Source organism: Pyrus communis, chromosome 12 (assembly GCF_963583255.1).
Source record: "Pyrus communis chromosome 12, drPyrComm1.1, whole genome shotgun sequence".
Lineage (NCBI taxonomy): Eukaryota > Viridiplantae > Streptophyta > Magnoliopsida > Rosales > Rosaceae > Pyrus > Pyrus communis.
Window position 1 is genome coordinate 20,052,719 of NC_084814.1, and position 15,497 is coordinate 20,068,215.

Sequence of the window (15,497 nt, forward strand, 5' to 3'; positions counted from 1 at the left end):
GTGGTGAGCTAAAGAAAGTATATATCCTAATCACCAAGACAACCACTACTTATCATTTAATATTGTCTTAGAATTAAGGTATCCAACCGGCCAAAACCAATAAAAGGGCCCAATATATTATACATCGATGCCTAATGTTTATAGTAATTCCTGATGCGGGATCTCTCAACACTTTCAAACTTCACACTATTTTATACATCAACTACTTTTGTGGTTCTTGATGTCAAGAATTCGTAGAAATATGCTAGGGGTTTTATTTTAGTAATTATTCTTGTGGCACTAGTCACTGTCAGTGAAATTTGAGTCAGTCTGATCAGATATTTCATCCATATAATAAAAACTTTAGGACACATTCCACCACAAATTTAAGGATTGCTTCCAGATATGACCACCATGCATGATCAACTTTTCATGTCAGATAATCAGGTGGATTCCACTGTACTTGCCTGCGGAACATTCTTTGGTAGTTCGATTCCCTGATGTGATAGATGACTCTCTCCTTTTTAACAAGTTGGGGGGATTCGGTTTCTGAAGAACTTGTGATTCAAATTACACGCCTGCTGGGCAAAAGTTTGTGTGTAGATATCCAGCATTGTTTACAAATTAAAAATCCACCAATGAGTTATGTTAGTGATGATTATAATTGCACGTTTTCTCATTGTTTATCTTTAGTTTTGAATACCAAAAAAATTAGGTTTCTCTCTTTATTATAAGACTAAAGAGAAATAGCTTGACGCAAGTTAACGTGACTAATTTTTATTGCATAATTAATTATGTACCATTACTAACTAATTCATCATAGGTGACTCAATGGTTCCGAACGAATTCCAAGTTTATATTTCACACCTCATGTCATGTGTTCGATTTCTAATGTGTATAAATCATACGATGGTAGCTAGGAGGAGGCTGAAATGCCTTGGTGAGTCTTCTCGAACCCCCTAAGGGTAGACTGCGATGGTGAGGCAACCAGCTGGTCCCCTTCTAAAAAAAACTAACTTTAGACTAGAACTGCTTAATCTGGAAAAGGTTATATATAAGTTTGAATCTTGATCACGTGTGATAGAGCATTATCATAGTTGACCTAATAAATACACATCAATTGTAACATAATATGATCAACTAATGGTTTCAAGTTCAAATTCTCCATTTGTAGTTAATCTCTTCCGGGCCTATAATAGGTTTCAATCGAGTGCTCACTCCTCAAATGACAAAACATTATTAGCTGATTATAACAATCGATCTAATATGATCAGCTAAGGGTTCGAAACCATAATCACGTTTTCACACTTTGCCGATGTTGTTTCTTATAAGGTGTGTAAAATGAAGGGCAGTGACCAAAGGTCATTTTCAGAAGAAGCATGCCAAAGTTTAGGTAGGTATCCATGCTTGACCCTACCCTATGACTCTATATGCAATGCATCAGATGAGGCTGATGAAGTACCCCCACTAATAGTCTACTACTTTGATTGATCCTCTGAACGCCTGAAGCTTCAGATCAATTATTAAAGGTTTACTGTCATCATCTTGTGCTTTTTGTTTTGCTTGTCCCATTTTTTATTCCAATTTTGTTGAAGATTCTTATTCTTTCCTTCGGGTCAACTTGTTGAAGGTGCTCAAGTTACATACGGTTTTTAGACCAGGTGGTGTCATGATGCAACTTTCAGCCATGATTATCCCATAGGGCAATCACTCGAGAAATGTTTTTAGGATGAGGATCCTCTTTATGGGAATTTAAAGAATCAATCAATTGTGTCCATTCATCGTACATCGTACGGCTTGTTTTTTTTAGATACTATTATGTTCAATTTTAAATAAAAAATCAAAATAATTTATTACCGTACGATGTACAATGACTGCATACAATTGATTGATTGCCCCGGAAAGAGGATCCGGATAGGATCCTAATCAATGTTTTTATTCATTTCGTCCGTAAAATTTGAATGTGAGACATCGTCCAACAAAATAAAGATCGGAAATGTAACGGAAAATAAGTTAATTAGGGTAAAATTGCATTTGTATACAATTCTTCAAAAAAATTATGGTACAGGGCCTTACATTCCTGTCAAAAGGGGCTATTCGATGAAGAATACAAAAGGCTTAGGGTTATGGATTACACGAATAGTTAGGTTACTGATGCCCAATCCGGATACGGGCATTCATAAGTCCATCCGGGTGCAGAATATCGAACACAGTGCAGCCACAAAGCCTCTTCATGAACATCGTATCTGCAACAAATATAATGGAAGTTGATGACAGTCGAAATCAAATTTTTACGGTTATAAAGTATATGCATCAAAGAATATTTTCATTTAGACTCTGACGAAAATAAAAATCTTGCCCTTTTGGAACCAAATTCGGACAATTTGTACACATGGGATCAATGCTGAAATCTTCATTGGGGTCTACATGTCCAGTGGATAAATTTTCACAAAACCCGGATGTCAGAAAGGGCCTGGAATTTACAGCGGTTCTATCAGCACCCATTCCTTCAGTTGAACGACCATTAACATGTTTGGACAGATAAAGCATGTCATTGGCTATCGGATAGCCTACATGTTGCAAATGGACACGTATCTACATCACAGAAAAGCAGTAATCATTGATGTTTTAGTCGACGCAAATCTTGGCTTCAGAATTCAGATCATTTGGAATAAAAAATGTAGAGCTATGTCTTTAGAGTTTAAAGGATATCGAAATTCAGAAAACAAAATGGAAGGTAGAGTCGTAAGAACAGAAGCATAGTAGTAAAAGGTCACTGAAATGAATAGCGAATGGAAAACTACCACAGGGAACCAATAGTAAAAGCATATGCTGCATTTTGTAAACTTCACCGTCGAGAATTGAAAGGGGAGATAATTTTCTTTTTCAAGAGAAAACTATTCAAAATGTGGTGTTACATTGCCCATATAATCAGTGCATGGACTTACTTGATGAGTTCGGCCAGTGACTGGTTCACACAAGACAAGACTGTGAATTCCATTGGTACTGAGTCTAGTAAACTTTGTACAGGCAGTCTTCCCCTTGATGAGTGTATCATCACATAAATCACTAACCTGCATAAACAAGAGACGGTTATCATCCAGTATGGGCACTTTGTACAAGCAGTCTACATAATTCCAAATATCAATTGTAGAAGACCAGTTAACAATGGGTTACCCATGGCAGGAAGTTTCAGATAACCAACCTTAACAACAACAATCACAGAGAAGTTCATAGAAACTACAAAAAGACCCTACGGTTTAAGCAGAAACTACTAGCATTATGCACATGATAACCCACCTCTGCTGTGCTCCTACATTCTCGAGGATCATGAATAACGTTAGCATTTACAAGTTGCTGGTGGGAGAGAGGAAAAAAAAAAAAACAATCTGTCAAACCCAACATTAAGACCAGTAGTTTTAACATCCAGCTTTAACAAAAGCAAACCTCCTGCTCAGGAAATTCTCCAGCAACTCTTGCAATGTACTGTTTCTGGACCATCCCTCCTTCAATCTGCAACAATTGCATTTGACATCAGAAAATCAAGAGCAAAAAAACTTCTTATCCACAAAAGCATGAAAGGCACACCATCTAGTCATCAAAACAGAATCTCTTAAAACACAGTGGAACAAGATAAACTGATTTCTCAATGGCAGTGATATGTGCATGCAACCAATACCAATACTTAGACTACCTGAACATTACCAGCCAAATAATTGGGAAAACCCCAAGCTTAGTAGTCACATGTACTGGTATAAAAGGTAACACGGTTTACTCTATATGAATATAGACGATACACCTAAAGAGACAGTATACTTTATATTTGACATGTTGGACATACCCACTCAGATGAGTATACCCCTGCTTATATACAGGGATAAGCCCGTAATGCATGTAGCTCCAGGAATATATGGAACTGTATCGTGACAGAAACCAACTCACTATTAATTCATGCTACCATAATACACAGGGCATTGGCCATGAAGATGACTCAAAGTTTTCGGAAAAAGTTAACTAATACATTGTTTGCTAATTATCATATAGTCACTTCTAAAGATAAAGCTTACCTGTTGCCTAAAATAGTTGGCTTTTGAAGAACTTTTGGCCAAGATAAGGAGTCCTGAGACAAGGCGATCTAGTCGATGAATCGCTAGCATGATCATGTCAAGGAAAGTATAATAAAGAATATATAAGATTTCGCTGCAAAATATCATTATATTAAAATACGTGCTTCCAAAAGTATAATGTTTAAAGCTTTGGATACGGAACAGAGGTGCCAGGCCATGCTCAGCCTCAAGGATCCCAACAACGGTGTTCTTACGATATTGACCACATGAATGCACCTAGAAAACAGCAGATACTAACAGGCATAAGGCTCCGTCATAAGGTTATAGGAGAGAGGAAAATCTTTCATCCCCAGCTAGGCACACTAGGTCATAAATTCAACTCACCGGAACTGATGCAGGTTTACAAACGACAACCACATCCGGTTCTTCTTGGAGAATAGATATGTCACAAGTCATCACTGGCGGCTCATGCCTACAACCCAAACCAATTACACAAATTTGAAATACGAATTTGAACCAATCACAGATAGAAAAAAGCAATCACCAAAAACCATGAATGTAACAAGAAGAGTGAGAGCCATCAACCACAACACAAACCTGTGGACGAAGTGGCTTATCTTTTGCGACGTTTTAACAATGTAGGAAACCGGCACCATCACTCCCTCAACCTGTATCCTTCCAGATTTCACTGCACTAACCTACATTGCACAACAAATTAAAAACCTCATACAAAATCATAAACCCAAAACCTGAACTAATCGTCACGAAATCGTTTCATTAAAATGTAAAAGAAATTAAAACAAGAACAAGAAAACGAAAGCGGAAACTCATACATAGTAATCATAAGGCCGGCCTTTGAACTCATCGGTGAACAAGTCAACGATGGTCTTCCCCGCCCACCGTTTCTTCACCTAAAACCCCGGAATCACAGAATTAGGGTTTAATCGCAGCAAACTAATCACATTACCAAATTAATGAAGTAAGCTTACATGACAGATGAACTCGAAGTTGTAGGGTCTGACATGGCGCCTCCCTGCAACATTCCCGCCAAAGACATTTTTATTTATTTAACCGTTTAATTTGTTAATATTTTCAAAAAATCGGAAATTTTTTCAACGGCTGAGAACTTACCGTCGCGAAAGATGTAATCTTGCCGTTGTGGCCGAATCTCCGGAGTCTGCCACACGATCTCCATGGCCTTCTCTTCCTTTCTACTCTTCATTTTTCGGCTTTGTTTCCGATTTTTGGATCAAATTTCCGGCTTTTGGAAGCGAAATCACAACCCTAGACCCCAAACTCCTCAAACGATATCGTCAAATTGAATTTAAAATCTTTATTTATTTATTTATTTTGAACAAAATCTACATTAAATAGTTTAAGGGCGGGATTCCGTTAAATCTCATAATTAGTTAGTAATAATGTGGTTTAAATTTATCTTTGATGAGTATCGAACCTAAAACATCTCACTTTCAGGTAATGAGAAATATCACTAGATCGCTATCAAAATATTAGTATTCAACTGACAAAAACGTTGTCGTAAAGAAGCTGGTTTTATTCGAGTTTGGATTTCAAATGGGTTTGGACCTTTTTGAGTTCGAGTTTTCCAACTTTATTGAGATTATCTTGTAATACTTTATTTTGCAAGATTTTTTAAAAGGAAAACTAATGAAAATGATTTGAAATTTTTGAGTTTTAACGATAAGGACAAAATAAAAGGTAAAGTAAATAGTATTATGATTGACTTTTTAATGTAAAAATATGATTTTTCGTTAAAATAAACAGTAACGGAAGCTTTTCGTTAAAGTTCTCTTTTTTAAATTTTGAACTAAACAACGCATCAAATATACACACATCATCTATACAAAAGTTAATTAAACTAAATAGCGTAGAGACCACTTCTAATGTTTCAACCATACGAAATTTTAACCGAAAGAAACTTAAAAGCAACAATATCAATTATTGTTCAAATAGAAATCAACAACAAACTTCAATTGTAGATATACTAAAACTTGTACCTAGCTTATATTATATGAGCGAAATAGATAATATGTTGAATAAGGGAATTCAGGCTAAAAATCAGGTTGCATTTGGGTTGATATGGTTGTACAAGGCATTTATCCAACCCACATCAACACACACACACACACAACTCAATAGATAATCGGATTGAGGTCGCTTTGGATTTGAGTAGACTTTTAAATTAATAGTTCATATACCAATAACACAACTTAATCTCAATAATTAAGTGTGGCTTCTACACAACTTAAAAATGAGTCATACATATTCATATAATCAATTTAACAAAAAATCGTAGGCTCAAAAACATTTTTAAACATAAATTCGTATTTTTTTTTAACAAATAATATCATTTATACTAAATTAATAAATTTTTACAATCTCACGAGTCACGATGCAATGTAAAAAACATAAGAAATTTTTGCCTTATTTTTTGAAAAGGCAGAGGGTGTAAATGTAATATTATTATCAATCTGCTGCCTGAAACGACTTCGTATTGGAGCCGATATACCTTCTGGTGCACCCTCTTCTCCTTCAGCTCGTCAACAACCAGTACCAACCTCCAACCACCAACCACCATTAGAAGAAACAAAGAGAAGAAGGGAAAGAACACCTGAATTGTTCGGACCGATCGGGTGCTGCGCAAGGAGAAAAGGGTCGGCGTTGGGGAAGCGGTAGAGTGACACGTGGAAGCAATCTGTCGGTGCATAGGCGTAAGAAGTCAAAAGTCAAGAGTTTGACTGAGAGAGATGCCGGAGGAGGATTTGGTGGACATAAAGTTCCGGTTGTACGACGGCACCGATGTCGGTCCGTTCAGCTACTCATCGGCCTCAACCGTCGATATGCTCAAGCAGAGGGTCGTCTCTGATTGGCCCAAAGGTTTTGCCTTTGCCACTCGTTGTTTTTTACGACTTTAATTTCCATGTAATTTTGTTTGCTGTGAAGTTTTTCGATTTAATTGGGTTCGAAATTCGGAATTTTGATTCTGATTTGGGGGTTTATGTCAATCTGGGTTTGAAATTTCAGTTATTGGCAATCAGAATTTTGCTAAAATTTTGATAGAATCTGTTCTATTAATCTTGAGCTAGATTTATTAATAATTAGATGAAATCTCAACACAATTTTGATTTGGGCAATCAGAATTTTGGTAGAAGTTGTGGATTCAGTCACAAATTTGTAATTTTTTCATCTGATTTTCACTGTGTTTTCAGCTTTGTTTGATTTTCCTGGATTGCCCTTTTGATTGTTTGGTAGGCAAGACTATGACGCCGAAGACGGCGAATGAAGTGAAACTGATGAGTTTTGGCAAGATTTTGGAGAACAACAAGACAGTGGGTCAGTGTAAATTACCTTTGGCTGATATTGGTGGGGGAATTATCGTAATGCATGTTGTTGTACAGCCAGCTATCGAAAAAGCTAAAACAGGTAATGTATCCATTACGATCTTAATCTCGAAAAGTTACTTGTGGCTTGTGAAAATTTCATCAGTTTGATTTCCGTAAATGAAACTCTGTGTTGGAAAATGATATGCCTCTGATCATTTCGATATCTTATTTTTGGGTGGAAGTCCTGTTCATAGACGAAAAATGAATTCTAGTTTGGGTAGAGTGGGTACTGGATTGATAAATGCAGCCTTTATACCTCGAGAAGTTAATTGTAAATGTAATTTCCTCTTGAAAATTTTCAACCGTTGTTCCACAATCAACTAGGAAAATATGTAAAATAAAATTGGAACGGAAAGTTAACTTGGACGTGGTCATTAGCATTTGGTTTGAGCCTATGAGAAGGTTTTGCTTTCTTTCTTCTGCTCCATAAGATGATATCTCTTCAGCGTTATTGGTGACGTGTGTAATGTCCCTGAAAGAAGAGTGACCAGGCAACGGTATTAGAGCAGATTCGAGTTTAAAGAAGGCTTAATGCAGACAACAGTCGACGAAAGATAGCCATTTTGATTATGACCTTATTTCTTCCTTAGGATGCACAATTAACATCCTGAGAATGGAGAGGTGCATATAGTATAGCATCCTTACTGGTTATAGCTACCACCGTGTTCGTTGTTCTTCATTTTTACTAATCTTAAGAGTATAAAAATAATCGGGAACATTTTATTGGGATTAATTAGGTTACGTTGTGTTGTGTTGCATTCCTTAAATGATTTTCTGAGCATGAGATTCTAATAAAATTATCATCGATATTTTCTGAACAGAAAAGAAGATTGATGATCTGCCCCGGAAAGTTGTCTGCTCGTGTTCCATATTATGAAAAAACTGTTTGAGGTTGGGATTTGATGACCTGGGTATCAATCCCTTGGTTACAGAAACCATCCTCGGGTCATACGCTTGTTCATTGTTATTGTAGCATCAACGTGTACATGTTGTGATGTGTGTACAGAAAACCATGTTGTTGGTGATTTCAGTAGTTTCAAGGCTCTTGTGTTCTCCACCACACGGGTTGCTCGCCTTACTTGTTTCCGGTTTGGTTCTTGCCTTGTTCCTCTGCCTGTCTGTGTGTAAATTACTTGAATGATTGTAGCAGTAATGGAAAGCTGTATAGACCTTGTTAATGCAAATAACAACATTTAAACTACAAGTAGAAATGCCTAGAACTTTTCTCCATGGCAGCTATTTCGGATATCTTCATGAGTATGTGCCAAGCTTGTCGATCCAACCTTCCTCTAGCAGTCCCCTGTGAAATCTGGCAAACTCTGAAACTGTAAACAGGCTCTTCGGTGAAGAAAAACCCGAAAATCGCTCATTGCATCCCCTGCCCTCTTCCCAGCATCTAGGATACCTTGAATGAGTTCACCTGTGATCTTATTCAGGCATTCGTAAATCGTAACTTCCCGGGGTCCTGCAACCTCTTAAAGTGTGAATCCCGGCTGTCATGGTCAATGGATTTCCGATGAAGGTCCCGGGAAACATAAATTCAGTTCACTTGCATTAAGTAGTGTGCACGGAGTAAAACGTAGAAGTTGTATCGAGGGAGTTTTGGCATTTTATATGAAGGTTGTTTTGAATGTTTTCTATTTTGATTAAGCATATTTCGGTGGGGATGGATCTTTTTTTTTTTTTTTTTTTTTTTTAATTTTATTGATTATTTATTTGATTAGTTGGAACATGTGATTGGAAGATTATTAATTATCCGACCTGAAATAGGCTGCTGGTCTGCTGTCCTGTTTTAGTGTCTTCTCTATGTCTTTTATTCCAATCACTTGACACGTGTCTACCCACTTAGGTTTGGTTTATGATTGTGGTGCTTTCAAAAACAGCAGCTAATTAAAAATTTTGGAACATTAAATGTATTTGGTAAAACAAAAAAAAAAAAATTTTAAATTGTTGTCATTAAAAGTAAAAAAATATAGAATCTTTACCCCCGCATATTTTACAAAATTACAATCTTTACCCCATCAATGCTCATTTAATGAAATTTTAAAACGACAAGTATACCCCTCACATATTTTACAAAATTACAATTTTTACCTCTACATTACTATCTTTGACAATTATTATATCACATTAAATATCATATCATTTTTAATCATTTAACATATTCAAGGCAATTTATAAAAAAGTTTACTAAACACTCAGATATTGCTTTTTTTTTATTTATTAAGAGTACTTTTACAAAAAAAAAAGTTTTACAAAACACTCAACAATTTTATTTTATAGTTGTTTATTCTTACAACACAGTAGAAGTAGTTTTTTTAAAAAAGCACAACAATATCAAACTAGCCCTCAACCAATTAATTAACACGGTTAAGTTTTAATAAATATAGGGGAAACTTGATAGAAGTCTAATTTTTTGAGTCAATAGTAAGAATAGTCCGGTTTATTAAAATAAGTCCAATTTTTTATATTTAATTATTTAATTATCAATGTCACATCTCGGCCCGGGCTCCCACCACATCCCCGGCTTGACTCCATCGTAGCACGATATTGTTCGTTTTGGATCCCGACCACACCTTCACGGTTCATGCCTTGATTTTGGTCGGGGTGTGTCAATCAATAATTATCTTTTCAATAATAAGATTTAGTATAAAAATCAAATTTCTTCCCAATTATTCCAACCCCATTTATAGATTTTATTTTTAATTTTTATAATCAACACATATCACAAGTTAATTGTGTTTATCTATCTATATGTTAGATTCTTTTTCATAATCAACTTATCACAAATTAATGTGTTTTACTTGTAGGTATGATATGTTTTTTCTACTTTTTAGGTTAGACTGTTCTGCAGATAGATGTATGTTAGTATATTAGTTTTTTTGTTATAAGATATTAATTAGACTTTTTGGAGTTGGAAAATACATAATTTTAGAAGATTTTAATTGATTTTTAATATTTTTAGAAAATATAAAATGAGTACAATAGAAATAAAAACATATAATTAGATAATTGGACTTATTCCTAAAAACACTTTATGTTTTTGGACTTAGATCTAAAAGCCATTTAGACCATTTCCAAATGAAATGTCAAATTATAAGACTCAAATTACAATTGATGGCTGATGTAGCAATCTGAAGTATTATGTCAAATTTTGTACTTATCCAACCGAATTGTCAAATATTATTTTATTATTAAATAGAGCTTTAAATTATTGTAATTATTAAAAAAATGTTGAAACAAAATTTTTATTGGTTGAAATGCTAGTGGAATAAGGGATCCACTATTAAAATGAATTAAAAATAAATTTGACATTGATGTCAAATTTGACATCAAATTACTAAGCATTCAAATTCAGTCAGCAAATAACATTTCGATTGAAAAAACTTTTGATGTCAAATATGTACAGTGGCATTCCACTTAGGATTTTGACATCTCGTTCGGAGATGCTTTTAATACATAAAAAATAATACACATTGATTCCTTCCTTTTTTTAATAATTAATGGCCAAGGAAGTAAAAGAATCTAATCGAACTAAACTGGAGTCGGACGAATCCAATCAATCGCACTAAATCAGAATCGACGAATTGAATCGTCTCCAATTCAAACAGTCGCCTATTGAAATCTAATTGAATAAATATCTGTTATTTTTCCATTGACAAGGTCGGAGAGACAAAAGGAGGGAGAGGAGGCTCGCCGGCGGCGACGGACACAGCGACGACGAGAAAAGTGGTTGATGCGGACGAGTTGGTGGCGAGGAGGTTTGGCATCTGTTAACCAATCTCAAATGCAATCAAACACATAATGTAATGCATGCGCGAGAGCGACAACATGAAAAATGGATTAGGTGAACGCAGATTGAACAATTTGCCGCTCTCCCATTGAATGGGAAACTTTTATTCCAAATTTTTTGGAGAAGGTTTGATTGATCAGCATACAAGATAGCCCTGTGTGCGTAAAGAGTAAAAGAGAGTACAGAAAACCGTAGATAACGAAGGAGTCCGCGATTGTATAACGAAGAATTCCGAGATTGTTTCCTTGCTTAAGATTTGTCACGATGAACAGTAAAGACTGGTTAGGTATTGCTGTGTTTTGAAAAAAAAAACTACTTCTGCTGTGTTGTGAAAATAAACAGCTGTAAAATAAAATAGCAAAGTGTTTGATAAACTTTTTTGTAAAAGTGCTTTTAAAAAAAAAAAAAAAAAGTATTATAGTGTTTGATAAACTTTTATGTAAAACAGATGTGAAAAAAAGATGACTTTTCAAAGCTGGGTTTTGCAACTTTGTGTTTTTAGCTTTTTTTCAACCAAAATTGTGAAAAAATGTTGAAGCTGGATGTTTACCAAACATAAAAAAGCTCCAAGCTTTTTTTGATAGCCACTTTTTTCAAAATCACGTACCAAACTAGGGCTAACTAAGGTACGAAAAAGTTCAAATGATAAACAACTCTCTCCAGATCACCTACAACTTTGACAACCCTGCAACAGGGGAAAATAAACAAAACGAAACGTGAAAAGAGGAAAATAATAGTACAGAGAAACGACTTGGTTTCTAAATCTGCCTAAAAACTCTATCAGCAGCAGCTATCGTGTTTTGGATGTCCTCCGGAGTATGTGCCAAGCTTGTAAACCCAGCCTCGAACTGTGACGGAGCAAGGTATACACCTTCCTCCAGCAGTCCCCTATAAAACTTTGCAAACTTTGCAGTGTCACTCTTTTTCGCGTCCTCAAAGTTGTACACAGGCCCTTCAGTGAAGAAAAACCCGAACATGCCACTTATGTACCCACCACACATTGCATGCCCAGCCCTATTCCCGGCTTCTATGATACCCTGAATGAGTTCACCTGTGATCTTATCCAGGTATTCATAACTTCCTGGCTCCCTCAACCTCTTAAGGGTATGAATCCCCGCAGTCATTGCTAATGGATTTCCACTCAGGGTCCCGGCTTGGTACATCGGTCCTGCTGGTGCCACCATTTCCATAATCTCCCTCCGTCCACCATATGCACCGACTGGCAGTCCACCACCAATGATTTTCCCGAGTGTTGTTAAATCAGGAGTAATGCCAAAATACTCCTGTGCTCCACCATAAGACAAGCGGAATCCAGTCATCACTTCATCAAATATGAGGAGAGTATCATTTTCTTTGGTGAGCTTGCGGATACCATTAAGGAAATCGGATTTGGGAGTAATGAAGCCAGCGTTCCCAACAACGGGTTCAAGGATGACTCCAGCAATTTCTCCTTTGTGATTTTCAAAAAGAGCTTCCACAGCCGGCAAGTCATTGTAGGGGGCTGTTAGAGTATCAAAAGTGGCTGCCTTCGGAACACCAGGTGAGTCTGGAAGTCCTAGTGTGGCCACTCCACTACCAGCCTTGACAAGGAATGGATCAGCATGACCATGGTAACAGCCCTCGAACTTAATGATCTTCGGTCGGCCAGTGTATGCACGGGCCAAGCGGAGCACACCCATGCATGCTTCAGTACCTGAGTTCACAAATCGAACCATTTCAATGCTTGGAACAGCCGCGATCACAGTTTCTGCCAGAACATTCTCTAGAAGACAAGGTGCACCAAAGCTAGTTCCCTTCTTCATCGTTTCAGCCAGAGCTGCAAGTACCTGAAGGTAAGTGTCAATCCAAGATAGTGGAGCATATATAACGACAATTTCTGCTGCTACCAGAGAGGCATCCTAGTCAAACAGCATACGAATGAGGGTTCAACCGACATCAGTCTGTGGTTCAATCTGTGGTTTTTTCCTTTCTATTTTCTTCCTGAGGGAGGATTTCTAACTTGAGATCATCTAATACTAAGAAACCTATTTCAATTTACCCTTTCTGAAGTAAGATATTTTTTTCTTCTAGTTATCTTGTTTTCTTCTCAACTGAGTTCAATAAATTTGAAGTAAGACCATTGTCATAAAATACGTAAGTTCCTTGGGACAAATGCATACGCACTATAACAGAAACAAAAGTTCTATGACAGTAAACCAAAAGATACTCCAGAACAAGGACATGGACATTGTGAACTGATAACAGAATCAAGAACCGTCAACAGAATTAAATATTTCAAGATATAGTGAAATACACGATAGATTACACAGATAGAGTGAAACCTCATCATCTGCATGCCCGATTATAGCAGGTCCCCACGATCCCACATAGTCGATGTACTCATTTCCATCTATGTCCCACATGTGAGATCCCTTAACAGAATCCATCACAATAGGTTGTCCACCAACAGACTTAAAAGCCCGAACAGGGGAATTTACACCTCCAGGCATCAACTCCTACAAAACAAAAACAATTTCCATCAGCTGAAACAACATTCTCTATTAGACATCAGATGACGAATGAAAAAGTTCAAATGCCGCATATGAAGAACAATAACCAGACATTGAATGCAAGACTACAAGTGCATATCCGAGCAAAATTTCTTAAAGATGAGTAGGAACTCCTACTCAAAATTTCTTAAAATTGTTCGTAGTCTATTTATAGGACTTCGTGTTTATAATAAGAACCGTTCATATTATAAATCATCCTATAAAGATCGTCTCTGCAAGAAATCAATTAAAACTAAGGTCGTTTAGTCATCAAACCGTTTAAAAACAAATGAACGGCATTGGTAAAAGCATTACAAACCGTCCATGTATTTGCAACAATAGATTAACTAAACAATCTTGATTTTAATTTATTTTTTGCAGAGATAATATTTACAGTGTGATTCATAGTATGAATGGTTCTGATCATATGCACAAAGCTCTGTGATTAAAACACTAAGAGTTTTGAGTAGGAATTCCTACTAATCTTTGAGTAGCCAAGTATTGTTCAAGCAGAAATACGAACAACAAAGCAATATGACACTGAAAAACTAGATACATTCTAGATCAGAGGTGCAAAAACCAAATATAATCATCCATTCAACACGAGCATTAGTGTACCGATCGCCTTTCTGATAACTAATAGATTTGATTTCAGAACCTCAAACAGCTCGAATTGAACAGTCCAAACTTGAATTCCACAGCTTTTTAAAACATCATCAAGATTAAAGCTTTCAGCACGTTCCTGTGCAATCTCAAATCCTCTAAATTTCTATATTTCTAAGGCAAACCCACATCTCCAAATCATCCAAAATCCAACCATTTCAAACCAATCCAAACTTCCTCATAGTCCAACGGTTCACTACAACTCCACAAACCACTAGCTCGAAACCCACAACAACTATTACAATAAAGCACAGATTGGGTAAAATGGTAATTGTACCTTGGCGGCATTGAAAGCCTGCTCGGATTTTTCGAGAGTGAAACTCTTCTTCTTCTCATCGAGGGAGACGGCCATCTTGACGGTGCAGAACCGCCGGGACGATTGCGAAAACCGCGAGGTGGGTCTCTGAGAGAGCTTCGGAGTCGAGCAGGAAAGCCCGACGGCTGCCCCGGGGATTGTGTTCGCCATGGTTGCTCTGAATCTCTCTCTCCCTCCTCTATCTCGTGGAGTTGTTTGGATGAAGAAGATAAAAGTGAGAGAAGAAAGTTAGACCAGGACTTTGGACAACGGATTACGTAGGAGATGCAAGCCATGCGGGTCGGGTTGGTTTTTCGGATTGTTAGAAGTTTACTTGGGCTTCAATCCGAGCCGGCTGACGGGCCAACCCACCAACCCCCCAACCCAACAAAAAAAAAAACCCAACTAGGCAACTACGACCTTTTTTATTGGGTTTGGTGGAAATTGGAGATCAATGAAATGGAAAATCCAAGTAAATAAGGAATAAAATAAGTTGCTTCAAAATTAAAATCGAGTCATCGATTACGATATGGCAATATTCCTTTTCTTATAGATATAACTTACTTTTATAAGCCATGCAATGTGTTTTTTTTTTAATGACTTTTTAATTGTTCAATTTAATTTTGTGTAACGACACTTAGTTTTTGATAAATTATTTTGTATCTGTATGACTATATATACGTTAGTCAAATACTAAAACTTCTCATCACAACTCCAATTTTATTACAAGTAAACTTCATGTTTACATATTTCACAGTAATAAAAATAAAA

General features: G+C 36.5%; 3 protein-coding genes across 4 annotated transcripts; 1 reads left to right on the top strand and 2 right to left on the bottom strand.

The window, feature by feature from the left end:
• Positions 1–1,976: 1,976 nt before the first annotated feature.
• On the bottom strand, positions 1,977–5,369 carry LOC137711459 (RNA pseudouridine synthase 7-like). 2 transcript variants are annotated; one of them, XM_068450704.1, is made up of 12 exons: positions 5,178–5,369; positions 5,036–5,079; positions 4,880–4,957; positions 4,644–4,744; positions 4,431–4,518; positions 4,244–4,322; positions 4,047–4,129; positions 3,427–3,492; positions 3,280–3,336; positions 2,928–3,053; positions 2,339–2,574; positions 1,977–2,225 (listed from the first exon to the last, which is right to left on the bottom strand). In XM_068450704.1, exons 1-12 carry the CDS (start codon positions 5,266–5,268, stop codon positions 2,123–2,125), a joined length of 1,152 nt encoding a protein of 383 aa, XP_068306805.1. In that variant the 5' UTR covers positions 5,269–5,369; the 3' UTR covers positions 1,977–2,122. The 2 variants fall into 2 exon arrangements, with proteins under 2 accessions (XP_068306805.1, XP_068306803.1); XM_068450702.1 differs by having other exon boundaries at positions 4,047–4,322.
• Positions 5,370–6,566: 1,197 nt separating this feature from the next.
• LOC137711336 (membrane-anchored ubiquitin-fold protein 3-like) lies at positions 6,567–8,651 on the top strand. The gene is made up of 3 exons (XM_068450565.1): positions 6,567–6,941; positions 7,317–7,487; positions 8,269–8,651. The coding sequence occupies exons 1-3, from the start codon at positions 6,812–6,814 to the stop codon at positions 8,322–8,324; spliced, it is 357 nt and encodes a 118-aa protein (XP_068306666.1). The 5' UTR covers positions 6,567–6,811; the 3' UTR covers positions 8,325–8,651.
• A 3,155-nt stretch (positions 8,652–11,806) lies between these two features.
• On the bottom strand, positions 11,807–14,954 carry LOC137710537 (glutamate-1-semialdehyde 2,1-aminomutase, chloroplastic-like). Its single transcript, XM_068449585.1, has 3 exons — positions 14,709–14,954; positions 13,562–13,735; positions 11,807–13,066 (listed from the first exon to the last, which is right to left on the bottom strand). The coding sequence occupies exons 1-3, from the start codon at positions 14,895–14,897 to the stop codon at positions 11,999–12,001; spliced, it is 1,431 nt and encodes a 476-aa protein (XP_068305686.1). The 5' UTR covers positions 14,898–14,954; the 3' UTR covers positions 11,807–11,998.
• Between the last annotated feature and the right edge of the window lie 543 nt (positions 14,955–15,497).

Bases quoted from the DNA above. Each gene is read 5' to 3' on its own strand.
- LOC137710537 (XM_068449585.1), bottom strand. From the start codon at position 14,897: ATGGCGAACACAATCCCCGGGGCAGCCGTCGGGCTTTCCTGCTCGACT. The intron at 13,736-14,708 runs GTACAATTACCA...TTTGTTTTGTAG, and splicing joins AGGCTTTCAATGCCGCCAAG to GAGTTGATGCCTGGAGGTGT. The intron at 13,067-13,561 runs GTTTCACTCTAT...ACTTACCTTCAG, and splicing joins TCGGGCATGCAGATGATGAG to GTACTTGCAGCTCTGGCTGA.
- LOC137711459 (XM_068450702.1), bottom strand. From the start codon at position 5,268: ATGAAGAGTAGAAAGGAAGAGAAGGCCATGGAGATCGTGTGGCAGACT. The intron at 4,323-4,430 runs GTGAGTTGAATT...GCTGTTTTCTAG, and splicing joins GTAAACCTGCATCAGTTCCG to GTGCATTCATGTGGTCAATA. The intron at 2,575-2,927 runs GTAAGTCCATGC...TCTGTGATGTAG, and splicing joins TCACTGGCCGAACTCATCAA to ATACGTGTCCATTTGCAACA.
- LOC137711336 (XM_068450565.1), top strand. From the start codon at position 6,812: ATGCCGGAGGAGGATTTGGTGGACATAAAGTTCCGGTTGTACGACGGC. The intron at 6,942-7,316 runs GTTTTGCCTTTG...ATTGTTTGGTAG, and splicing joins CGTCTCTGATTGGCCCAAAG to GCAAGACTATGACGCCGAAG. The intron at 7,488-8,268 runs GTAATGTATCCA...TTTTCTGAACAG, and splicing joins TATCGAAAAAGCTAAAACAG to AAAAGAAGATTGATGATCTG.